Source organism: Pholis gunnellus (assembly GCF_910591455.1).
Source record: "Pholis gunnellus genome assembly, chromosome: 9".
Lineage (NCBI taxonomy): Eukaryota > Metazoa > Chordata > Actinopteri > Perciformes > Pholidae > Pholis > Pholis gunnellus.
The window spans coordinates 10,488,122-10,515,778 of NC_136535.1; the positions used below are offsets into that span (position 1 = coordinate 10,488,122).

The following is a 27,657-nucleotide window of genomic DNA, read 5'->3' on the forward strand; positions in this document are numbered from 1 at the left end:
GACAACTGTAATAATGGAGTTGTGCTTTTTTACTGCAAGAAAGTGACTGAGTTAACACATTTCAATAGGCTAATGATAACAGCGTAGTTGGTTGAAGTTATAATCCTTAAGACTTTCATGACATCCAACCCCTTTTCTAATACCATTCATGATCAGCATTTGTTCTGCAGTAATTATCTCGCTATAGTTTTTATTTGTAGTGGCAGGGTCCGCCATTCCCACAGGAAACAAGAGGCATTCAGAGGAAACAATGCATGCATGTAATCCAGCACGGGGAGGCTCTTATTGTGAAGCACCCACAGGAAACAAAGTATTGTTCACAATTAGCGCTGACCGAGATTGTTCATCAAAAAAAAAAAAGCGCATCAAAAAACAAGATAACAGTAATTCCCTGTTTTTGTTTTGTTGTCAGCGGACTATATTTATTTTTTACAAGATTCACTAGTCGCTCCTCTTGTACAGTAGCTGCTCAAAGACTGTTTGCTGCAGTATTACACCACACCGGCTGTTACTACGCTAACCACGCGTGCCGCCAAATCAACCAGGATTGAAATCTTAAAGGATTACAACTTCCAGAACAGAGATATCAGTGAAGCAGATCAGTTGAAATGAAGCTGAAAGTAAAAGTACTTCCACAGGGAGTGGCCTCTCTCTCTCAGTCAGGTAACAGGCGAAACCGTTTCATGAATACTTTACAGAAAATACTGTGAGATTGAAAAAGCCACAGAAGAACTTTGCCAAAGGTTTACAGGGAATTCTCTTCGTTATGTACTAGCGTCAGTCAGTTTGCTTTTCCCTCAGAACAATGCCGGTGTGATTCTCCCTTTTTAAATCATGTGAATGACAAACCTTCCCTTTAACTAGAAGATACAGTTTTGCTTTTAGAAAACTCATGCAATATAATTTGCTTTAAATACTGGTTGCAGCCATGATAAACATTTCAACAGTATGAAAAACGCTGGAAGTACTCAAAAGACCGTTATGAAAATGCCACAGAAGTCGTGAGGTTTTATGGGAGTAGAGCTCGGGGATATAAATACTTCACCAACAAGAAGCTGAACACCTGACCTTTGACCTGTGTTAAAGACAGGTGCAAACACAAACAAAGCAGAATACAAAACCTCATTCACATCAGTGGAAACTTCACTGTATGCCAAAGCCTCTTAAGCCTACGCAGATAACATCACCGGGGCGTTGCAGATCAGTTGTAGCTCCTTGAAATGCTACAAAAGTGTAATACAATCCACAAACATGTCCTTAAGGTTAAGTGGTTACAATCAAGGCAGAGCAGTATTGTTCAAAGAGCTCATTGTGAAACTGAGTTTAACTGAAATGACGCCTTTAATGATATTTATATCTGTCACTCTTTGAAATCATTCTCAGTCAGTCGGTTCGTTTTGTCTGTTTTTTTTCTTTTTCCACCTCGGCTCCTCAAACATACCACTCCCTGCGTGAGATCACAGATCCGTCCATGTGGGACACATAGTCGCTGTCTGTACCATTGTCAAAGCAGTCCTCCGGGAGGTAGGGGGAGCCGTTGTTCACCGTGGGGCTGTGCACAGGAGGCCCGCAGGGGTGCATGTTTTGGGTGTTGTAGTGATCTGGGTAGTAGTTTCCCTCCTTGAGGCCCCTGTGGGCATCCCCCTTGTCGGCCCAGTCATCCCTATCCTTGTGGTCGGGGGTGTAGTCGGGGTAAATGATGTCTCCGCCCAGTTTGGGTTTCAGCTCCTGGCTGCCCTTGCTCGTCTTGTCCCCGTAGACCTCCTGCAGCTCATGCGGCTGCAGCACGTCCAGCTGGGACTCCTTCTGCATGTCGGAGGGTCCCAGGTACTGTTTGGTGTAGTAGTCCCCCCTGAAGGTCCTGCGCTGTCGCATGAAGCAGATCCCGCCGAGGATCAGCAAGAGGATCAGGAATAAAACTCCGCCGACGGCCCCGCCGACTATGGTGCCCAGGCTGCTGTCGTGCAAGGAGGCCAGGGTCGGGGAGGTGAACAGGGCTCTCCGCTCGTCCACGGCGGTGCCCGTTCCAGAGGTGTCGTGGGGGAGGAGGAGGGCCGCAGTGGTGCTGGGGGCGGCCGTGGTGGGGGGAGGATCTGCAGAGTGAACACGTGATGAAAAGGTTCAAACAGAGAGGCAGACGGTGAGGAAAAAAGACCTCACTTTATGTTCTGTAAAGACTGGCCGAGCATACTCGAATGGTTTTTAAGATTCATTTATATCAACACGGTGCAGTGTGGGAGCAGAGACATGCCTCCCCTGAGACTAAAGGATCTGTTGAAAGCTGTGCCGCAGAGCAAAAAGGAGGAAACGAGAGGGGCAGAAAGAGGTTAAGTGCTAAATGTCATTGTGTGTGCACGAGGGGGAAAAAAAGACGGAGATGGATTGGAGGACAGAGGACGTGCACCCATGAGCATCTGAGTGAGCGTGATTGTGCCCCCACCCCCCTCCTCCTCCCTCCTTTCTTTCTTTCTAAACCCCGCTGTTGAGAAGTCATGTGAGAAGATGAAACGCTGTGTGATCGATGTGAGGTTCCTGCATCTGATTTGTCCTCCGGTGGCCTGGCGTTTGTGATAGCAGCCAGAGTCTTTGTGGAGCTCAAGGTCTGGATAACGGTCTCCATTTTGACCTCCAGCCTCTGGGGCTCAGAGCAGCCTGATACCACTCGTCCATCTCTGCACAGGCTCATCAAAAGGCTGGACTACAGAGCACTATCACTCGCACTAATAGGAGGTCTGCATCTCCAGGAGGGTTTCCTTTGGGTACTAGTTCTCAAAACCGGATTCCCTGTGGAGCTGTAATGATTTCCACAATTTGTGAAACTGAAATAGAGTCTAACCACCTGCAATTATACACCGTGAGCCTGAAGGATCACGGCGAAAGTAAAAGCATGACAGAGGATAATGGAGACGGATGAAGGTCAGTGAACTGATACACTGGCAAGCGTACTCCTTCGTCAGTCAATATCAATCCCGCCCTGCAGCGTGACATTTTAAACTCATGTGGGGTTATGAGCATCTGTAACCATGTAGCCGATCATCTGAGAGACGAGCAGCCAGAAACCACAAGGCTGCGCAGACAACTGGAAACGCGAAGCAGCTACACCGAGCAGCCACGGAGGGGGGGGGGAAATACAGCCGAGCTCAACCTGGCTATCTCCACAGGGGATGGAAGTGAGAGGCCGCATGCCTGAGTCTTAATATTTGACAAGGGGAGCAAGATAATTGCTCGGTGCAAGTCCGTCCTAGACAGGATGTCAGCTGTGCTTTCGTTTGGAGCAAGACTCCAAACCCGGCCCCGTACACAGATGGAGCCTGACAGCCTTTTTTTTTTTTTGGGGTGGGGGGGGGGGGGGGGACTTCTCTAGCTCTTTCCTTTCCGACAGTGAGAAATGAAAAGGATTGTGTGTGTTAGAGGAGAATGTGTCCGAAAAGCAGCGGTTGTTGTGTTTGGAAAAGGATTAAAAAAGGAGCAGAGGAGAAATGGAAACAAAAAGAGATGCAGAGTTCTCAGGATTCGCGCCCTGACTTTACAATCATGAACTCAAGTAGAAAACCATGGACAGACAGAGGAAGCAGACGGGAGTACATTATTATCCTGTGAGGGTTTATGTCAATGAATCTACGAAATCTTGAACTAATCCAAATGCAGGGAAACCCCTTTTGATGAAGTAGGAAGGAGGAAGTTCCCTCGTCTGTAGTTTGAATCTATGAATGAATCATTTCATAGAGAACAGCTATAAGAGTTATAAAACAGATTATATGGAGTACAGACACATACCTTTGTGTACTGCAGATCTGTGAACACAATTGGTTATGTCCCGCTGTGAAAGCTGACCTTAAACAAAGGCTACATGGGTGCATAGTTTGCTGAACCAGCAGGAGTAAACACCCTCTCTCTTATCTGAGAAATCGAATGTTGCCAAAACCACAACACTGGAAATGTTTGGGACCGATACTCTTTATCTGCACTCCGTGCGCCTGAGTTGCCAGGAATGTGTGAAAGTGGATCTGGGTAGGGACATTTATACGGAGGCTTAGCTCTGCGAGAAGTGTTGAACTGAAGGCTGATCGTACCGAGAGGCTAATCTTACATCAGAGAGGCACGCTGAATGTCAAAAGGCACAGTTTGCTATTTTAACCTCGGGTGTTAAAGGTGATTTATTTAAGTAAGCAGATGGTTAAAAATAAGACATTGAAGAGCACTTTAAGAAACTGAGTGTGTGTGGTGGGGGGGTCAAAACTCACCTTGTACCCAGAGGTTCACGTCTTGGCTGCGGAGACCAACGTCGTTTATCACTTCACAGCGGTACACGCCAGAGTCATTGCGCTCCAACGGGCGAGTGAAAGCAAAGCTATTGTTTGATTTCTCAACACCCTCCGGCATCAATCCATCCAACCTGTGCAGAAATGAAACATTAAATAAAATCTCGGAGTGTGCAGTACATCGTACACAGAGACTCAAAGGGAAATACATTGTTATCGCTGCATGTTTTAAAGAATAACTGAAAAACCTATCCATGACTCGCAGTGCTCTGCTGGTTGTGTTGACTCTAGCATTCATAGGCCTGTTGCAACTATCTTATGATCACATGACTGGGATGATTGGAGCGGACTGCACCTCCATCAGTCGAGGGGGGAAAAGCTTTCTACATGAACACAAGGTTTCAACGTCAGGGCAGGAAAAAGAAAAGAAAGAGTTTGGCTGTCTAGACTTTTACTGGTACGGTCAGTTCAAACGAGGTCATGTTTCTTGTTTTTAAAGCAAGATGATGACAAAGAGCTGCCAATAGGAGAGTGCTGCTCTGATGCATGAACTGTTTGGAATCTTCTATTTATAGCAGGGAGTCTTCCCGATCGGTGCAGCAGCGCATTTGACAGTTCCAGTGCCCAAGGCTCCGAAAGTCATGCTGGAGGTAATTTATAGACAGAATCTTTCTTTGCTTCGCTGCTTAATTTAAGTTTGTTTAAACAGTTTAGTTTTACCCAACTGGACCAATCGGCAGCTGATCATTCATGTAAAAACTCTTCGTCACTCAATACCAGTGTTAGAGTCAGCCCAGTTTCATTACACCACAGTTAACTGTGTGAGTGACAAACTAACAACTACAAAAATGGCGTCCATTATTTACATTCTACAATGACTTTTTCTCAATGGTTCACATCATGTCATGTAATTCAACTTTAGCTGCTGATAACCTGAACACGAGTTTATGAGTGAACCGAACATTTAAACAACCGACTTACTGAGGGCTGCAAAAGACATCGCTGTGTGAACAGCTGTGTCCTATGAATTTGGGACGGAGACGGCTGCCACATTTGCAAGAATGTATGTCAGCCTGACTTTATTTAGTCTGTCGTGAAAGGTGGACCTTCAGGGTATGTATGCTTTGTATTTCTGACGAGAAGTTAAAATCCACACAGAGTTTTCACACCAGAAGCATTTTTTTTGGGGAGGATACTGACCTGGTCCATGTGAAGTGATGGGCAGGTGGGTTGGCTTTGGCTCCACAGATGAACTTCACATTCTCTTGACCCACATACCAATCTTTGTCAATTCCTACTATCGATACCACCGGTTCAACTGTAAAACAAAATCAAACAAAAAAAGGTTGCGATGTAAAGCATTTGCATTATTTACTAATACATAGAATCTTTTTTGTTATTCTTATACCTCGTACAACAGTACGTTTGTTCGGCTTGATTGTTCATTCAAAGGATAGAAGACTCGGACTCAATAATCAGTCATTGTGATTTTAGCAGCCTGACGACAGATGAGCTTTTCCAGAAGGAACAAAGCGTGCATTATAAGCACAGTAGTGAGCAACGACAGAAACAAAGGCTGTGCAGGACTGTAGCAGGGTACGGGACCTGCTGGTGAACAACAGCCAAGAGAACAAACAAATGACTTCGGGGTTGGTGGAAAGTTAGAAAATGACAGACTCGCTCAGACAGTAGCTGTACTGCAGCTAATAATAAACTCTACTGCCTCACCATGACAAAGAAATAAAACAAAGGAGAGCAGGAGGATGCCTAAATGAAGCCCAGCACATGCCACTGTAATAACACATGGCAAACACTGACTTAGGCATCCAATATTTCGTTTTGATTTCTCTGGAGGACGAATGAGGAACTCATTACAGCGTGCAGGAAGAGGCCTCGTCTCATCGTGTCCACTGACCCTTTTCACGCAACTCAACGTTAAAATTGTGCTTCTTTTGCACTTAAAATCCCTTGCCTCTGCATTTGACATGATTTATTGAGCTGGAAAGCCTCGTTCTCCCCGTATTAACCTTTGTTTTCCTGCGTCTCCATCCGCTGCCCCCCGCTACTTGTGTTGCTGCTGAGGCCTGATCAATATTTCATAAAATACCTTCATTAGCCGGCACTCGCACGGTCCAAGCTCAGACAAACCCTTAGTGGTGCTCGCTAAGGAAGTATGCATCAATGATTACAACAACAAAACGACTCTTAAATGGCCCCTTTATGGTAAAAGAGGGAAAGGTAGTGATCGGGCTATTGATAAATCAAGCTATTATCATGGGTTAATATCGATACGATATGCTGTCCCCGTTAGGGCTGCACAATTAGAACAATAATAATCATTACCGTGCTGGCTGTATTGATTAGGATTATTCATCTTGGTGATTTCAGGTAAAATGTATATCATTGATAACAGCAAAAATGTCAATAAACTGCATAATCTTACACAATTGTTGAGCAGCCATAGTATTTTAACCAATGCAAGGTGGCGAGCAAGTTGATCAGAAGCATTTTGGTGCAGCTGGTGACACAAAACCATTCAGACTGAAATTTGATTAATTTGTGTCTGATCATTTTGAGGTGGAAGTTGAGGCTGCTGATATGATTGATTTTTGTTATTGCATTATTTTTAGCAAGCTTTACTGAAACAGGAGGACATGGATTAAGTGTGCAAGTTAGTTTATGTGGGAACAAACATGTGTTTGTGTGGACAAACACATGCACATCTTTCCTGTCCAAATTCCAGGACAATGATGCACAACTAATTTGGGAATGTTGCACTTTACCTAATGTATTACAGTAGACACTTTAAACGGGGAGTTAACAATGTTGTGAGTCAATAGTTTTTGAACAATGGAGGTCTATTGCACGGAGACTAAGAAGTATTTGGATCAATTCATTTGTTGACAATAAGAAAAAAATATAGAATCCATGTGAGAAAAGACAAAGCAGGAATCAAGGAGGTGTGGTTCTATTAGAGCACTTACACTGAACATTTAGTGTGTACGGGATGCGGAACTCTGTTTGCAGGGCCGGGTGGCGCACCACACAGGTGAGCACCTTCCCCTGGGCGTAGCTCTGCGGTTGCCACATGTAGTGCACTTGTACGGTGGTGGTGCCGTTGGGCTCATCCCGACTTTGCTTCTCACTCCGTCCGTACAGCTTCGTCTCCCAGAAGACCTCAGCAGTGGGACGGCCCCGCTCCGCTATGCAGGTAGCCACCAGCGACTCGTTCCCACCGTCCAGCAGAGCCGTGGGGCCGGTGGACACATAGACCTTTGGCTCCACTGCGTTAAAGAGAGTGAGGGGGAGGAGGAGGAGGAGGAGGAGGGGGGGAGGAAATGACAGAATGGAGGAAAGATTACATAATGAATATTGATCTCTTTTAGTATGTATATGAATAAATAATGTCCATCATATGGTATATGGACAGAGGGAAGTGGCCTTAGTATACTTAACTGCCAGAGAGAGCAGATTGACTTCTTCCATTTCACATATATGCATTAAAAATGGATGAACCATGCTACTCAATCTTTATGAAGGCATTTCAGAGGAGACTGAGCCGTCTTTATTGTTGTGTTCCAAACATATAGTGTGTCACAGGAACCTCCGACTGTAAGGTTCTAGCGGAGCTATGATTTCTGGGGAAAGAAAACGTAATATTCCAAAATCAGAGGCTACTGACAGCCAACACTGTGATGTGTTTGTATTTGACTCAGTTACTGTACACTTCTCAGCGCTTTACAGCTGGGGTAATGTTATACTGGCTGTCTGAGAGTAACTGCAGGTTTCGGCCGAACAAGGATTTTTTTTTTCCAACAGAGGAAAAACAGATCCATGCAAGAGGGACGTGACCAGAGTAACGCAACCCTCTACCTGTTGCGTACAGCAGTAAAGCAGTTAGACAGTTTATTATGCTGCACTGGCCTAAAAAACACGTGGAGCCTTGTATAAAGATGGGTTAAAGTGTATGTATATGCCGTCATTGAGCAAAAATTCAACAATGAACTTTCATGATATTGTAATTCAAGTGGTGCTCTGGGGTAGACGGCATATGCGCACGCATCATACAGTAACCTGTACATCATCCCGATCGGGATTGTGATCCTGACGCCATTTCTATAGGAAGTACCGTCCTGCTTTCTTTGCCAACTTGTGTGCCTGTAAAGCCCTCTGAGATAACATGCTGTGATTTGAGGCTCTGGTGAGCTACATTATCAACGAACGCTTCAGAGATGGAAAGAAAATGTTAATAGTTTAGTCAGCTGCTTAGCCGGCTTAGCCTAGCTCACGGATGCGGCTGTCTCAGGACGACAGTTAGCAGAAGGCAGAAGTATCAACAACATTTTCTCTCTGAAACGCTTCGCCTATATTGTAGATTATCAAGTCAGTCTTCCCTTTTTTGGGTTTATTTGCAGTGCAGGCAGTTGTTGCCAATGCTGGAATGTTAACTTTTGAGACAGGATATTCTGCCATTGAATCAGGCTTTGACCGTCTGAAGGGACGTGCGTGCACATCTCAATTTGTACAACAGCCAATAGGAATGCACTCTCTCTCTGAAATTACCTGTGATTGGCCAACGTCTCTTGTCACAGGCAAGAAGTCTGATTTTCCCTCAGATCTATTTAATTTTAATATGCTGAAAGGTTATTATGGAATTTTTTTTCCCCAATGACGCCAAAAATACACTGCCTACCCCAGCTTTAACAATCGCAAACTGACCCTTGACACTTGAGAAAGTTCAGCAACGAAAAAGAGAAACAAAGGACAAAAGGTGGTCTGCTGAGGGAGAGGCAGTGAAGTCAACTGGCTACACAAGATTTCACTTCCATGTACCAACACTAGACTTTCCCACTTGTGTTTTTTTTTCTTCTTTGTCTGCCAGTGCACCGCCTCCTCCATCTCTGTCCCTCTTAAAAGAACAGCTGTTCCACTTACAGCACTGGTGACAGTTTTAAGAGACACGTGGGGGCACACGCCGGCCTAATCCACAAGACAAGGCCATCGCCTTCAAGACATCTGTCGCCCCACTTCTTCCCCGTCGAGGCAGCAGGTCCAACAACAAATTCAAATAACTCCCGGCACCCCTTTTTTTCTAAAGATAAACCTGGCATCTCCCGTACCCACTGCAGGGGCGTCATCCACCTCACATTCTTCACTCTCTTCTCCGTGCCCCTCCTTGCAGGCCTCCGTCTATAAACAGTAGCTGCTTTATGTTAAGAGGCGAGCTGGCCGAGGCTTCAGAATAACTAAATCAGAGAGACGTGTTAATTTGGAGTTGCTGTCAGGAAAGGGAGGGGACCGCTTGGGATGAGTGGAAATGCTTTAGGGGGAAAGGGTAACGATTTCCCTTCAGCAAACCGGCTGCATTGGCCCTTTCCCGCCTACGCGCACACAGATCCACATATGCACACAAACACTGATGTCAGAGTGGGAACCCCGTGGAAGAAGGGATTTAACTAGATGTTCAATGGCCATGCATCACGTCCGGACATTTTTACAGTATTTGTACAATTTAAAGCGGTCATTTTGGTATAATGATGTGTGGCGTTTCTGAAATAAACAAGCACCACTTTTATTTTTAGATTTTGGATGCTGTGATGCAAAAAGTTGACGCTGGAAGAAAGAAAAGCCAGTGAACTACAACAACCATACTGTGCAAATGAAGCCGCGCACGGCAAGCAGGTAAGATCAATCTAGCTAATAGGTCGCAGAACACGAATATATAAGCTATAGGACATATAGTAACATGCAAGCAAAAGATAGCTTTATGACTCATACTTCCAAGAAACTGGATGGGACATCATATAAGTAAACTGAAAAGGAGAAATGAAACCTTTCTCACCACACAAAAAATTACCCTCTTCAGATTTTGGCTTTGGTGAGTCAGCAACTTAAACCATCTCTCTGTGGGGCGGATTTTTCAATTTTATGACTCAGCAAAAAAGGGGAAAGTGCATTATTGACAAGTTCAGACAAAAAGAATGCAGCTCACGGTTGGAGGATAAAACTCAAATGCTTATCAATATAATCTGCCTCGCCACCTTTATGTGTGTGTCGCATACATGTTTTGATTTCAACAAAATTAGATTTCCTATTCACCCGTCAGCACTTTGAAACATTCTAACTCATTCATGTGTCATAATGTCCTCCTCGGCTCCTTTCCTATTGCTTACTGGTGGGGACTTTTGGCTCGCGTACTGTTGCACACTTCCTGCTGAGCTGTTCCTTAAAAGCTTGGGTCTTTTCTATGAGATGCTTTAGACACAAGGGGGAAAGTAAAACGAGTGTCGAGTGTCTCATAAATGAGTAAAAGGTTTGTATAGTGTGTAACTTTTACAAATAAGTCAATGGTCACTGTACCTGTTAATGATTATCATGTGTGTCGTGACTTCGGTCTGTTATTCATGCGTTTGAGCCTTTTAATCTAATAATGTTTTAATTGCTTTAGTTAATTTAAAAGGAATGCAAGTGAAATCAAGTGCTCTCTCCTAAAACACAAAGGATTCAAATGTATCAACATTTGAAGTGGAGTTGTTTGAACGGAAGAAAATACAATACACACCATACAACCAATGTTCTGTATATTAGAACAATATGTTGATACACCCCAGTTCAGCAGTATATTGTCCATATGTTGACGCGTTATCCAGAATTGGTTTTTCGGGATGCAGCGACCTCAAAACACTCTTGTGAAAAATGCACAAGTTCACCCAAAAAGGAGGCAGAGATGAAGAAGCCGATGTTCATCGCTGCCTTGGGAACTTGAATCTGATGAGTTTAGGTCTTGTAATTGTGATGCGTGTTCTCCTTAAGGAAAACAATCTATGCCCACATGTCATGTATCTAATTGCCAAGAACATATAACACCATAATCACACCCTAATTACACATGAATTGTAAAGTAGGCCTAAGCATGTATGCGTTTGTGTGATCCAAAAATATACAACATGCCTGAGAAGCTGCTAAGAGAGGAGCGCTAGGTGAAGCTGAACGCTGTGAGGTCCCAGACACTGTGGCTGTCACAGCAGCACTTAATGTACCATTCATTAGTCATCAGAGTCTCCTCCGGTCTCTGGAGGGAGACGAGAAACTACTGCCTACAGTGCAATCCACTTCTCTCAGCGCTGCCGGAGTGCAATCCAGCCGCCAATTTAGGGCTTGAAACATACGCTGACCGCAGAGAAAGTTCAACGTCCACGCTCCTCAGAGAGGAGCCCTTGACACCAGTGCAGAGACAGTATAGTGTATGTATGCAGTACTTTGAGAGTGACAATCTCCATTAAAAATGTATTACAGTCACACAGTGCGTGTGTTTGATGCGGTTTTGTACATTTCCTATTACGATACAGTGACCTTTTTTTTTTTAGATTGGGCAACTACAGATGAAATCGTTAAAAAAAGAAAAGTTATGGGGACACTAAATGTGCAGATACCCAAAAGTATAGTATTTTTTACTACACATTTTCTAAACCGTGGATTGCCAAGTTTGTCATCTGCTTCTTCGGGGCCTGTGGGAGCGTCACAGATGCCAACGACTCAGCCTGAGGTATGATTTCATAATTCGTGACAAAGAGTAAAGAGGACACTCCTCACTGGCTCCAGGGAAGTAGCTGCGCATTGTAGAGTTAAGAGCATTGCGACACATGAAACTTTATTTAATGCAGCTTTGTTAGCTGCGAGTGGATGTCACGAGAGTCGCTCTGTAGCACACCCTGCAATTAAGTTGTTGTTGCATGCAACTAGTTGCACCAAGCTGAGACCGTTTGAACCCTCTGCACTTTGTTTACACGGTGGCTACACGAGGAGAGAGTCTTTATATTCCATTCAAGTATTAATATCGGCACTTTTTGATTTGTATGCAAATGAGCTGGTGGAAGACCTTAAGGAGGAATTCATTTAAACCCTGACTCAGCAGTTTTTCACAGTAAGTGACACTGAGTGAAATGAGAGGGACCACGGCAGCTTCTATACAGAGCATTCCTATGGGGATTTAAATGTACGTGGCCTGTGTCCTGGTAGTAAATTACAAAGCTAGGTAGCTTCAGGGAGCAGTTTGTTCCCTCGGGCAAACACTTAGTAGTAACCTAAGCTTTGCTTAATCACAACAAACAGTGTCCTAGTTGGAAAAGTGAGATTAAAGACCAGCATTAAGAAGCACTCGATACAATGAAAAGAGGTGACAGAGCTATACTTTACCTAATACATTAACATAGGTTGATGCTTGTGTGTTGCCCAGAGGAAATGTTACCACTTTGCAGGTGTAGGACCCGACATCTGCAAAGCCGGCCCCCTCGATGGTGATGGTCGCGTCCCGTATGGAGGGGGAAACAAACGAGATGCGCTTGGTGAATTCCGGGGGGATGTAGGTTCCCAACTCGGGGTTGAACACCGCCAAGGTAATGGTGCCTGAAGGTAGACGCCGCTCCCAGGAGCTCTGCGTGAGGTTGGAGCCCACCTCTATTCTGCAGCCCAGCGTGATGTTCTTCCCCAGCACGGCATTCACTTTCTCAGGAACAAGCACCTGGTTGCTGCTCACGCCTGCTGAAAGAGAGAGAACAGGATGGAGATGAGATCCAGATAAGCCACAGCAACACGTCAACTGTCGCAGCTTTAATTAAATTGTAAAAAGTGCTTTCCTTGTTCTCGGGGGGGGGGGGGGGAGATTGTCTGTGAATCCAAATCTATTTGTCGAACAATACGTTTCTCCCCGTCCACTGTGACGGCCATAGGAAAGATTAAAATTTGAAGTAGCTGGGATGTGTCATCGGGGAGTCTCAGATTAAAATGGCATTCTTGATTGGCCTTCAACAAGTCGCAGTACACTGTATCATAGTCATTCCATAGTCCATTAACAGCTAATATGTTTTTCAGACATGTTTTTCATGGGGTAAGAAAAAGGGACCAGAATTCATCTGGGTTACTGTGAGTGCTCGGCTTTCCCTCTTAATAAGCAACACACTTTCACCGCGGGACACTCAGACTGTCCCTCTTGCTAATCATCAGAGCACCTTTTAAGCCGGATAGAAGAAAAAAAACATCACTGGAAGGAGATGAAACAAAACAAGCAATTTTATGGTTGTATGCCCTCTTTTTACACGGCCCTTAAATTTGACTTGAAGCCCACCGCAGGTTTTTCTTTTTTCTTCTTTTAATTAGAGTTATTTTAAAAGTAAAGCAATGCAACCTGTAAACTTAGTTTTGAATATTAATGGATATTTGAATGCTGTAATTACAAAAAGCAAGTCAAGACTAGATGACCATGTGACAACAAATGCCTGAGTTCAGGTCGCAGCTAAAAAAAAAGAAATCACAATTTTAACACTGAAGAGCGCGTTTCTGTGTTCAAGGTGTGCAAGCTGCTGTACTGTACTGTACTGTATCACAGCTGATGGGCTGTAGCTAAAAACTAAAAAAAACTACTCAATGGGAATGAATGCAGTGTCTTTCAAACCTAACTGAAATAAATCCTAAATTACAGGTTATGTCTACAGCCCCGAACGGGAAGAAAATCCACCCAAGGCTCAGTGTTTTTTGTGAGCATAATTAAACAAATGTTTCATTTATAGAATTATGTACGCTTTTACATTTCTAAGAGGCTATACCAATTCAAAAGTGAATTGTAGAGTAAATAGTACGACAGACATAGTGAAAATATTAGTTTTATAGATAAAACGTAAAAAGTAGATTTCATTCAAAATATTGAAACAGTACGCCTCAGTAGTATTGACACAGTTGCGCCGACTAAGTTATATTTGGGAGCTATAAATTTCCACTTTGTACGTAGTCTCGGATGTGTATGGAGTAGAGCTTATAAAAGTGCTCCACTGGCTGGTATTTTGAGTCTTTGGCATGAATCTGAGCGGTAAGCCACAGCAATGCTATCTTGGTTTGTGAGGAATATAGCCAAAGGAGGCTGACCCATTACGTCCCCTGTAATTTCAGTGATTACACACACACACACACACACACACACACACACACACACACACACACACACACACACACACACACACACACACACACACACACACACACACACACACACACACACACACACACACACACACACACAGAGTTTCTCTCTTCTCATGTGTGTAAGAGTCTGGCATTTTGTTTGAATGGCTGCTGAGTCCTAAATGTATGTTGCATTGTGTTGTGAAGGGTCATGCTGTGCTATAATACTTTGCTTTTCCTGTTTGTTTTCTTTCTCTGCTGACCCACATTTTCTAAATATTTTTGCCTGGTTTTCTTTCCTCACTGTGTAAACTAATCTTATCGAGCACTGTATTTAGGCTCTTAACCTTTTAAAACTAAAGTATTTAACCAAACATGCCTTTGTGTTTTGGTCATTCACTCGGGGAAAGTCACTTTGGCTCATTTCTTCAAGATAATTAAGGGATGCATTTACATCTTTTCCCCAGCTATGATTCATGACCTGCTCTAAAAAAAGAAAGAGCCCCACACTGCTGTAATGTGCTTAGCAGTGCATGTGTTGCCCTGTGTTTGCATTACGTCTGCCGGACTCCTCTGGGTGCACTGGTGGTGTGGGGGAGAATCGGGGTCAGAGCCATCTGAGCTGACACAACAGCTGTTTTGTTGTCACCTTAGAGCAACGCATTAGTTTTTCGTGAACAAAATATAATAAACTTGTACCATGAAAAAAAGCCTGTCAGCGAAATAAACATGTGTTAATACATACGTTAACAGCTACAAGACTATAAATGTTATCCTCCTGCAGCACCGGTTGTAAACTGACATGCCCGGCATGCATGACACTGTGCCGATGCATGCAGACGCGTGTCTCGGACCCGGCTTCTCCGTCACATGCTCCACATATTGCAGCTACCCGACACTCCCCTCCCGACTGCTACCGTACATAGTTGGTCTATCTCCGTGTGTCACCTTTCAGGGCTCGCAAAGCATACAAAGAAACAGGACTCCATCTATGCTATGTTCTGTTTGTTTTAGTGTAAGCATTTGGGAGTAAGTAGGGAGAGAAGGGGGGGGGGGGGGGGGGGGGGGGGGGGGCATTAAAGAGGACTCCACCCTTACCATTATGGGAGGAGAGACAGATGGCCTCGGCATGGGACACCTACAGCCAGGAGGAGAGTGGGGAAACTTGGCACTGCTAGTCTGAGGCCGTGAAGAACACAGCCAGAGCTCACAAACTGGAGCTCCTTGAAATATTATCTAAAATACTGCAGACAAATGTAATGGAGGCAGTGCGTTAAACAGAGCTGTCATGTGGTTTCTTTGCAGAAAAACAGGCCTACTGCTGCAGAGCAGAGGCACGGTCACTAGTTTCATTACTGGTTATCCAGTAAACAAATAAGGTTACACATTTTAACGGGACACAAAAAAATATATTTTGGTGGCTGTGTCACTGTTTTTGATCATTTGCAACCTATTTACTCAAACAGGAAGAACCCTGGCCTGCAAAACCTACGTACTTTGTCCCGAGGAGAAATAAGCTGCACTTTTGCCCCCTCTTTCACTCGACAAACCCGAGGAAAGAATGAACTCATGGGAAGGCTATTCCTTCCCTTTGAAGAAATGCTTCATATTTGTTTCTTTCCCTGCTGACATCACTAATTGCGACAAGCTGCTCGAAAGACGCAATGGTAAATCAAAACCTTCCTCTTTGCCTAGCAACCGGCTCAAACACTCCACGTCGGCCACTTGACGAGCCAAGATCTCCACCTACCCAGACCTGACCTCGCTCCGGCCCCCGACCTCCCCAAAAGGAGGAGGCCGTCTCCTGGCTGGAGCTTCTCGCAATGAACGATGAACTGCATGTCACAACCGTGTGAGACGGGAGAGATCAGAGGCCAGAAACATTCACAATGCAGCAACAAAATAGACAATGTGTCATGTTCATGTAGACAAACTCTGCATAGATTATCATGTCAAACAGCACTCATGAGGGACTGATCTGAAGACCTCACATGAGAAGAATGCAGACATGAAATCTGTGCAGTAGGGAGTGTGGTTTAGGACCGAAGCAAGAGGAAACTCTGAGCAGCATTCAGACATGAATACAGTGAGGCAAAAAGGAATAAGGACACAAAGCAAGAAATGGGGCAGCTATTGGGAGGAAGTATCGAAGTGAGATGGACAGCAGTAAAGAACTGAACAGCGTGAACTGTGTTCGGACATACAAATGTTGCTCTGCTATGTCAATCAGTTCTACAAGCTGATATTAGTACATGACAGTTTGACAGAGTGGTTCAGGCCACCGAGTCAAAACTACTGATAAAAACACACGGATAGTAAGCACTACAAAGCCAGGACGGTTGATTTGTGCCGACATTATAATGTCTGCATTTAGATTCATGAGATCCCAGACTCCAGCATTGGTTGCTTATTTAGGTCACGTTTTTTTAAATCTTTGGTCACCATATTTATCGTTTATGATAAACATTGTTAAGTTGTCACTCAAGTCTCAGTGTTTCTGTTATGCACTTTGCTGCGCTTCTATTTTTACGAGACTGCTCAGTGCTGTCCATTCAACCGAATTCAAATCAACGATCGTCAACTCGCTCTCAACTTTGAGGATGACTTGTGAAGTCATCACCGAATAAACAGTGTGAGCACAGCAGCTCCTCCTCCGCCAGAGTGACAAACTGATTATTATTATTATTAATATATCTTGAAATAATGTTCCAGCCAACGTTGGCTAGTTAACGTTAATGTTGTTGTGTGTACTATGCCGTACAACAAAAAACCCACTGCTGAAAGAAAGAGGAAACACAGTAAGTACTGACGTCTACAAACACTGCGACATATAGTGAGATCGCGATTACTTATTGATATTAGGGACAATGTATTTTTATGCACTTTGACATTCAAATAAACACTGCTTTCACTTTCCCGTTGTGCTACATTCCTGCTACTTAAAAAATCTTCGCATCAAAATAAGACGAACGGTTCTTCCCCTGAAAACACGGTGTCATTAACACAATGTGAAAAGATATTTGAACAGTTTAAACCTAACTTATTAAGTAGAATGTTGCTCTGTCACTTTGGGTCACAATTACTGTTCGCCTTTGTTTTATCTCAAGTTTGAGTTCAAGGTTTGTTTGTTGTCATTCTACAACTAAGGGTTGCACAACTACCTGAGGTAAGAAGTTGCTCTCACCTAAATTTGGCTGACCTCGTATGATCCTCCCTGTTGAACTACTTTTTTAGTGACGTTCCTGATTTCTCAGATCTCTGCAGTTACTTGAAGGAGAATTTATGTTATAATCTATGGACGCGATGGCAAAACCTATGCAAATATGACCCAAGTAGCAATGAACCATAATGACCCTGTGAAGAGCAATTCAAACATTTTAACTGTTAATTTTGATGTATAAATGTAAATATATTCATGTAAAATGTTTCTGTGCCCGGCGTTAAAGTTTAACTTCACCCCCAGGTCTGAGGCTGAATCCACCAACTGCATTATTTAGAAAAATGCTAAAAAGAAAAGTGGGCAAGGCATAAAACGATGGCGAGGAGGGGGGGTCTGAATAGAGGGCGGAACATTATTTAATTTGATGAAATATATTAGTCCCAGATGATCGACTTCATCTAAGATGTGTCTTTGCGAGATTAGGGCGGATTTAAAACAGTAGATGGTGTTTGGGGCCATTTTCAACCACGAAATGCAGATTTTTATAGATTTGCAAAGAAATGTCAATACAAACACCAACATTAATGTCTGTCATCATAGTGCAGTTATATCATTTAGTCTATAGCTTAAAAAAACCTCCTGAACTGGTGGAAGGTGGGTTTGGCTGTTTCCTGTCATTCTCCGCTTCAAGAGGTTAGCGAGCAACCTAAGATGCACCAGACCTAGACTAGTCCTCTACTCCTTTCCTGCCTCGGTAATTTGTGAGTAGGAGGTGAACACAAGCTGAAGGGCAGTGTTTCATTACTGTTTAATGAGTGCAGTAATTCATGCTCACTGCAAGCACTAAAGTCCTTTCGTCTAGAATAGGCCAATGGCAACATTAGCAACATTAGCTTACTATTAAGCGTCTATCTGATTCTTAAGGTCAAGAACAATGTCCATTGACATGCATTTGAAAACGGCATTGGCAAACTCCATTCAACACCATTTCCAACCCCACAAAAAAGTGGACAAGGAGAAAAAGAAAAACAATTGAACCATTCCTTGTGTTCAGCAGACATATGTGGAAAAGAACAAAAACTATAACAGTTGGTTGCTTTACCAATTTCATCAATAAATCTACTAGAGCCTGCGTTTTCTGAGGGCGTCTCTCTGCCTTCAAACACTGAAACTCAAAGAAGTCAATAGGCAGTGTGGAGCCATTTGTTTGCTATTGTTACTCTCTAAAGAGGCGACCAGGGACAAGCAGACAATGCCTATATGCCGAACACAGCCCCCCCCCCCCCCCCCCAGACCAATGCTTTACTTTTGTGAGGCCTATAACTCAATCAGTTAGAGACAGGATAGGCCAAGTGGTGTATTGCTTGTTTTATAGCACGTCTTTATCGCAAGAAATATTTGTGCAGCGCGAAGAAACCATTAGTCCCTACACCAGCTCTAATCTACCCCCTTCCTTCCTAGCATTGTATCCTGAGAGGGTGTGAGGCTTTTTCAGTGGGCTAATTCATGGTGGAGACAAACGCCGGCTGACAGGCCTTTATAAAAAAAGGGGCGTGCGGGCCTCTTTCACATGTCACTGTCTTCTTCACAACCCTTTTTCTCATTACTCCCCCATAGCAAAGTAGACTTCTGTACCCTTCTCATCCAGGTCACATTTGATTAAAGATCCATGCTTAAAAGAAGAAGATCAATAGTGTTGACATACAGAGTGTCAGGATAGGTTACAACCGCTCATCGGAGTTAACTACAGCTGTGCTGTAGAACTTGTGAAGGACAATGTCTGCCTCTGTGTATCGAGGAAACACAAACACTCCTACACTACAGCGTCCGGCTGTATTGTGTGGGATCTGTTATTGTTTGTTGTGGGGGGTTTGATGGAGGCTATTTCAGCATGTGAACACAGTACTATGGACCCAGAGATGGGCAGGTTTGACAAAATGTACAATTTTGGAACAATTGAAAAAGTCAAAGAGAGAAAGGACGGGCATTTCTTTTAAGCTGCTGTGTGAATAAGTGACTTCAATTTCTGTGTTTTTATTTTTAGGGGAGAAGCTACGATGAGTCTTTCTCAATTAGAGCTTAAGTGTATGACATCCCTGGCACGTTAATGCTAATAGAGACTGCACTGCACTCACCAGTCCACCACAGTAGTGTGGAAAATTGCACTGGGGTAGAAATGTTTGTGTCAGGGTGTGCTTGCTCATCAAGTACATCCTTACTGCTCCGGTCCTCTTTTAGATAGCTGAGTGTTCCTAAAAAAAATAACTTTATCTTGTCTCAGACGCTGACTGACGGGAATGAATGTTTAGACATTTACTACATTAGACAGACATCACGCATTGACAACGGAAGCCTTTATACATTCAGAACAAGTGCTGTTTTACGGTCGGCCTAGTATCAGTTTAATTGATTTTAGTAAATTATTCACAGCATCCGCTAAAATCCACCATTAAGCCAAACAAAAGACCGCACAGACAGGCTACCAATGATACGTCAAGGTCCAACTCTCCACATTAGCCTGTGTGATAATAAAAGATTAATTGTATGTTGGCGTCATGTATTCAAAACTGGCATTTGCTCAACTTTGGTCTCACCGCAGTTACATCTGTGGGCAACATTCCCACTGCAAAGATACCACACAACTGTGCTCCCAGTCAACCAGGTGAAAAGAAAAGGAAATGTCATTTTCCTCATAGAAGTCTTCTTAACAATGTTCAAGTGTAAAACCAGCAATGAACCATTCACACATATGGGCCAGTAAAAAAATAGAATTTAAGAATCATGCATTGTTTTTAGACATGTTGTTTTCACCAAATTTACAAGTCACTGTCCTTTAAAAATAATAATAATAATAAAAGCAAGCTCAATTTCCATTCATTAAGACAGAAATAGATCATGCCCTTGTTGGGTGGAGCTTTGCTGAGAATAGAGAACGGGTTCTGCACTAATCACAGACTCCACTGCCCTTCACTGGCTCTAAATGGGCTACTGTACTTTCATTAGGCTGACCTAACATAATGGAAACATAGTTTCCCATATGCCACAGAGAGCCCAGAGGGAATTACACTGTTTTCCTTTAAAATCATTCCCATCATTGTCCAATTTTAGATTTATTGCGTGACGCCCGTTTCTGTCAACAACCTTTCTGTTGAGTGATCTGGATGATGTCAGTGATCGTCACGTGAAGGCTGCAAACACTGGGCTAGTATTAACACGGAATGTTAGGAGATTTGTTTGTATTGGTGTTAAGAGGAATACCGGCAGCTGGTGAACAATACACCTTTATCCAGTAAGATATTACTATTAGCAGATGTTTTGTAATGAAGGTATTATTGTAAAACCCGTCTGTGTTCAGTGAGCTGTTTAACTCATTAGCGTATTTCTCTTTTTAAATCTATATTTTGGTGGCGATGCAGCTCCCGTCTCTAGAAGTGAGCGAATGTACAGCAGCCTGTAGAAATGCATTGACAGAGGAAGGTGTTTTGAACTTCCTTGAGCACTCAGCATCACTGCATACCAGCAAACCCCACTCCACAACAAGGGAGGAAGTAAAGCAGTCCAAAGAAAGTCTGCCTCTGTACTCGATGGTCAATAAAGACAGTAAGTAGTTTGGTCAGTGTGGCATTTCAGCAGCATTATCCTGGTTCATTTTCCCGGCACACCCACTTTTCCCGGCAACTCTCACCCTGTTTCTGCAACAGATTAAAATGTTACTCTTGACTCGTACTTACCACCCACTTTGACCGGTGAGAACTCGGAGATCGAGGAGCCGGGGTCACTTGGGATAAAAACAAATCCCAGCTGACTACGGCGCATATAGAGTGACCTCACAGAAAAACAGAAATACATGTACTTGACAACATGCAAATCATTTAGCCAAACCGCTCGGTCCGTGATGACATTTTATTCCCCTACATCCTGTACAACTTCGTCTAGACTTCAATCGAAGGGGAATATTGTCAACACCCCTCTTTGCAATGTACTACACGCCTCCCTCCCACACTGTTAAGTCCACAGAGCATCAAAAAAAAGTCAGTAAGACAACATCCAAGTGTATTTTTTCTGGGACTCAGGTTACACGTCTGGTTTGACATAGTGCTACCATAATATGAAGCTCACTTGGATGTAAAAGACAAATATTTTGAGTACATAAAGGCCATAGTACTCCCATTTATATTGGTCTAACTGCTCTGGGTTGTAGAGTGAATACACCTTTAAACTGTGATGCTCTCTTCTTTAAATGTAATTCAATCCATGCAATATGATATTCTAACATGTTTAAGCCATAAATAGACCATGCCACTTTGTTATGATCATTTTTGCAACTCAAGTAGAGGCCAAAAACACCAACCACATTGAAATATCATGTTTGTCGGCAGTGAGCAGTAATCTATGACTAAGCTTTACTGTCTATTTGAAAATGAAGAGGCCATCAGCAACTAAAGCAGAAGAATGCAAACTACAGGGGGGATGACAGGGGAATACAGAATCATTTGGCTGAATACCAGCAGACACACAGTTGTGCAAAATCCTGTTCAAGCCATTACCGCAATATATCCGCATCAAGGACCAGGGCTGCTCAGCAAGCCAAACCAGGGTACTCTGGAACAGGGGACAAGTCTTTCCTTCCCTTGGTTTCAGAGTCTGATGTTATCTCTCACACACACAGAGCAGAGGGAGCTGAAACCTAGAAACCTTGGACTTAAGTGCTGACAACAGAGTAATGATGTCAAATGATGATTCTGGGATAGCAAGTCCAATACTGTCTGTGTTTCCACTGCTAAATGCAGTTGTATGTCATAGATTATACATCTTGTATGTGTAAAATATGACAGACACAGATGGTATAGACTAGATTAACATTGCTGGTTGATTGGCTTTGCTGAAATTGTCCAGATATCTTGAGCAAAATGCTTTTTCATTGTTAACACAAGACAGAGGGTTGGACACTTGATAAGAACGAGGATGTAGGTGAGTGTACTGAGGGACCCAAGCTGCAGCAGTCCTGAAAACAAGAGATTAGGCTTGGGCAGTATCAGGGCATTACGGTATACCAGGGCATTTAGAAATTCCGAAGGTGTGATTTTCAATACCTTCATAAACACAGACGCTCCTCTGCTTCTTAAACGTTTAATGGGTAAGATCCGACTACATGCTCCAAAGAAATAGGGGGCAGCATTTCACCTCGACTACTGGTTCCATAAAACCTCATTTTACAGCCATCAACAGCGAGGCAAGAACACACAACATTTTGCCAAACTGCTGAAACAAAAATAACACAGCTATCTTACAATCTGCTCATGTGGCCTCAGCCTTGACTTGTCACATGTCATATACCGTATAACCCGGTGAAACGTCAGGAATGTACGACGGTATAAAAAAACAACACAGTACTATACTTTACAGCCTCCAAGAGATTCTTTCCATTCGCTACAGTACAGCATATGTTACCAATCCTTGTGTACAAGCGCAAATAGGACAACACTACTGAAAGCGTACTTGCTCCAGTCAGCACCTCCCAGTATTTGACTGGTGGGTGTTAATAATCTCCCACTTGGGTGGTAGGGGGCGTGTCAGTGTATACAACCGACTGTGTGCGCATCCCAAACATCATAACCACCTGACAGCTGAATGAGTGAAACAAATAATAGCGAGTGGTGAGAAGCAGCCACACCTGTTTCCCATAACCCCGGTGCTCCCCTCCTGGGGGGATCAAACTGCTGACTGTGCACACCCTGCCTGTATACTTCTTTAATATGGACTGTGAAGCCACAGTGTATCCGAGTGACCCCAACTTCGGGGGAAAATACTGACTCCTGAAAAACAGCAGGCAAAAAAGCGGTCTGAAAAAGGTTTCCCTGTGTTCATTCACAGTAGGTAATTAACCGTGGAAATATCTGGAAGCCATTTTCCTGTTTAGTTTCCTATGACTCAGTGATTGAAACAGTCAATTCCTGTATATCCAAGATTTATGCAGTAGACAAGACATACTAGCTAACAAAATAGCATCCCTAATAATAGCATTTTCTATGTATTTTTTTTGCATGTTCCCCCTTTTCCTCCCAATTTTGAATGGCTAATTACCAACGCACTTTGGTCTTAACTACTGGTAACAATTGGCCTGGGAAGGAAGTAGACGATAATGAAACGGAGCAAACTCAAACAGGACTACGTATGTGCAGTGCATTTGTTGGTGACTATAACCTTCCATTTGGTGAGCTAGCTAGTATTTATGCAGCATTGTGTATGTGGGATTGACTCAAAATAACCTGGAGGCTGTGACGATCGTGGTGCTGTAGGTTCATGTCACCCAGTGCAGTGGTGGGGCTCAATTATGTGTTTTTAGTTTCTGGACAACAATGGTAGAATAAACAAAATCAGGACTTGGCCTTCAATTCATTGTAGATATTGTCTTTGGATTTGTTTGATGATAAGAAAAATAAATATCGCCAGCCTTATCCTGCTAGGCAAAAGATTTAAAAAGCCCGGGTATAGTAAAATCCTTAGCCCGAGTCTAAGTATTGAGATGTTTTATTCTTAATTTCTCTAAAACCTTCACTTCACTAATACACATATGCAAATAAGGAATAAATAAGCTGTTTTGTAATTCGTTGAGTGAGTAACTTTCATTGAAATGAATGGAAATTGGTGCCGTCTTCAGACCCCCTATTATAAAGTATAATACACAGTATCTTTCGGGTAATTCAGGTCGAACAGGTTGATGCAGGCAGTCCTCAATGGACTTGTGAAACCAGTGTGCTGAAAGTAATCAGCGATGGACTACTGTGTCTCGGGGATGTCTCTTTATTCATCCTGGCTACACACGAGCCCGGGGATCAGCTAAAACTGGGGGTTACAGCCCTGAATTTACTGATGGGACCACCAGGGAGCAGCTTGCCACACAAAGCCTCCGACAGTCAGTCACATCTGTCGGGGGAAGAGGAAGCAAAGGGTGGAGTCAACATAAGCTGGTGACCACAGCCTGCTCCCTGAAACCCCCCCCCACCTACACACACACACACACACGCACACACACAGCCTCCGTGCCCCACAATAAAGCGGCACACTCATCTGCTGATGGGCATTGCTGCGTGCATTTAATGTGATTAGGAGTTCTCAGTCTGCTGAGATTTAGGATGAAATGAGAGGATCAGATGAATGCCACAGCTGCGATCCACAGATGTGAATCCAATGCTAAAACTTACTTTAACGCCCTTTCTAATAACTAGTGTGGATAATTAACACCAGACATTAGTGAAATGTTTGCATCTGCAGGCATATTTAGTCAGTGGACCACAAGTTGTTCTACTTTGCTAAGTCATGCTTGAGCTTAACCGATCCTTGTCGGAAGAAGACTAACTGGAAGAATGGTAAAAGTATCAAGAGACTTCCCAGAGAAGCCAGGACGGCTGACAAGTAACTAAATACATCTATAACTCAAATGTAATGTTCAGACTGACAACAACACTAAGTTAACCAACCACCTGTGCCGGACAAAATGCCCCCAAAAACATGTCTTGACCTGCTCTGCCCTTTGCCATGTGGTGACAAAGATGTAGCTACTTGATTCATATTTGCAATGACAAAACTATTTTCTTGGCTATATTTTACTGTCAATTAATAACCACATGAACTTCAACGAGGAACAAATCTGCTCTGCTTTTTCAAATCTATTTCTGTTTTGAGTCTGTAATTTAGGTGGCTCCATTACAACATTATTTATTTAGATTATGAATCATGCGGCCCAAAAGAGAAGAAACCACAAAACTTTGGTCTTCAATTACAGACCTCAGTGCCTGTAGCCACGCCTTGAATGGATCCCCTCCTCACAGCCCCGTCTACACTACAGGGAATCTGAAAATGACAACAATTTTTGACACGAGTCCCTCTGCACACTTGTGCTCTGGTAAACACGACGCAGTAGGCCTGGGCCACATGGGCTCCACCATATGTTATTGACAGTCAAAAAAACCTGCAGCCGGTTCTCTTCCAAACACGACACCAACACTAACCTGCGTTGGCTAGTTTGTCCTCGGTGTTAATGATCAGCTTGTTTGGATGCCGAGGTGACTAGTTAAACTGAAAACAAACACACACACACACACACACACACACACACACACACACACACACACACACACACACACACACACACACACACACACACACACACACACACACACACACACACACACACACACACACACACACACACTCTTTTGGCTCATCAACTTAGTTTTAAACAATGCGTTGTTTATCGGTTCCCTGTGTTGATTTATGAACCGGCGTTTAGTGGGCACAGACAGAAAAAGTATGGAATGAAGAGGTCTCTGTAAAAGTATGTGTTGCAAGTGTGAGTGTGCACATGACAGATGGGACACTGGTGGCAGCTGAAACACATACAGGAGCTTGACCAACGACTCTACCATCAGATAATATCTGCCTGTATCATCTTATTGCAGTTTTAGGTAGAACAGAAAGGCCAAAGATATGAAGTCATTCAGAAACAGGGTCTCTTTCACATAGTCAACTAATGAATAGATGTTTGTTTTCAAAACAAGTACAAAACTGAGTACATGTATTGGTCACAATTCATTAAACTATTTATAGTGATGCTCATGAAAAAACATTTGGTTATTGTTTGTTTCTGTGAAAACAAATGGTATATATATATGGTTTCCTTAATCTTGAACGGTCTTAGTCTGATTTTTAAAATAGTTCTCATGTTTTATTCTCCAAGAGATTATCATTAAGAAAATAATCTGAAGATGATCAGTACACAATCATGAGCAGATGCCAATTGTCTGTCATACTAGTATGGCACTTATTACAGTGTTAGCGATGCAGAAATGGTTTTATGTCATTGCATATCTGATTTGAATTGATTGCATGGTGCAATGGTGCATTCCTGGGCTGTATTTACTTTGGTATCCTTCAAGGTTTGTCTCTTCTTCTTTTGTTTTAGCAGGCTTGTCATATGCCAGCCCAGGAGCGGGATCCAGCTGCACCACTCGGGACAGCACAGAGACTTGAAGGTGCTCCGTGTACTCTGTCTGGCATGCAGCCCAACCTGCAGGTCGATACTTCCAGAGACTCTGCGACTGCAGTGCCTCCCTTAAAAATATGTCTTCATTTCCCCTCCACCCATCACGCCTAAAGCGGAGAGGTCTCCTCTCACACAAAGTGCATCCCCCTCAGTCTGTATCCAACAACCACCGGGCAAACTTTTCACAAAGGATCTCCTCTTTGCTCACCGCGGGTCACGGCAAGCGGTGCTCGATTCCGCTTCTATTTTAGTACACCACGAATCAATGCTGCTCCTCAATGACTTTCTATCTGAGTGGGCATTTCCCCCAAAACTCCCTGAGTAATGTCAGCGAAGAAATGATGGGACACACATTGGAAATAACGTACACGTTGGGCTTCGAGAATGCGCGTGTGATTGCCACAAAATCACCGCTGCGCCTAAAGTTGTCTCCCGTCCCGGGTGGAGTGATTGTGCATGAACATCTAACTTTAATTGAGTGTGCCTGTGTGTGATTAGCTGTTGCTTCGTGGGTGTATGTTGAACGTGAGCGACTGTTAGTCACGCTAACGAAGTTGTGTTGAAACGTGAAAGACGAGGTTTAGCTAACGCGGTGAGCTGACCACAGCAGCTAGCTCACGTACTTTCCTACCGACGTGATGTGAGCTCTTCACAGACAAGAGTCGTTAGCTTAAATAAAGCTAGCACGCTTTGAACGGAACACAGCCCGGTTTCAACACGACGAGGACCGACGTGAGCCCGGGCTCGTCGTTTTGAATCGGGTGACTAACGGTAGCAGCTCCCGGGTGCAACTTCTTTCAATGGCCTCAAAAGTAAGCGTGGGCAAAAACGTGAAAGAAACCGTTAACTTACAGGTGAGTCCGTAAAAGGTGAGGAGTGACGTTAAAAGTCGCAGTCCGTTAGATGGCCAAGTCCTCCTGATCGGTGATCTTTTCTCCATGGTTCCTGTCTGTCTGTGCGCTTTGGCACGTTCTGGTCCTCCTCCTCGCTCGTCCGCGCTCTCTGTGGCTACTGGCTCGCGCTCTTGGGGAGCTGCTCTCCATAGCGACCGATCCGCGTGGGTTGTACCACTTCTGCTGGACAACAAACAAAACGCACACTGTCTGTGTGCGCGCACACGTAAACACACAAAACAGCCACTGGACACCTCTGAGATGTAATGACAGTGGTGATAGAAGTTGTTATGTTAACTTGGTTGTTTGTTTTTTCTATCTATCTTATCTTATCTTATCTTA

At 43.6% G+C, this 27,657-nt stretch overlaps 1 protein-coding gene across 1 annotated transcript; it reads right to left on the reverse strand.

The window, feature by feature from the left end:
- Positions 1 to 185: 185 nt before the first annotated feature.
- nectin3a (nectin cell adhesion molecule 3a) lies at positions 186 to 27,392 on the reverse strand. Its single transcript, XM_079165653.1, has 6 exons — positions 27,275 to 27,392; positions 12,459 to 12,803; positions 7,247 to 7,546; positions 5,463 to 5,580; positions 4,245 to 4,396; positions 186 to 2,093 (listed from the first exon to the last, which is right to left on the reverse strand). Exons 1-6 carry the CDS (start codon positions 27,360 to 27,362, stop codon positions 1,432 to 1,434), a joined length of 1,665 nt encoding a protein of 554 aa, XP_079021779.1. The 5' UTR covers positions 27,363 to 27,392; the 3' UTR covers positions 186 to 1,431.
- Positions 27,393 to 27,657: the final 265 nt, after the last annotated feature.

Coding starts and splice junctions, on each gene's coding strand:
- nectin3a (XM_079165653.1), bottom strand. CDS start 27,362: ATGGAGAAAAGATCACCGATCAGGAGGACTTGGCCATCTAACGGACTG. Junction 12,804..27,274: donor CACCTTTTACGGACTCACCT/GTAAGTTAACGG, acceptor TCTCTCTTTCAG/CAGGCGTGAGCAGCAACCAG. Junction 7,547..12,458: donor AACCTATGTTAATGTATTAG/GTAAAGTATAGC, acceptor TCTTTAACGCAG/TGGAGCCAAAGGTCTATGTG.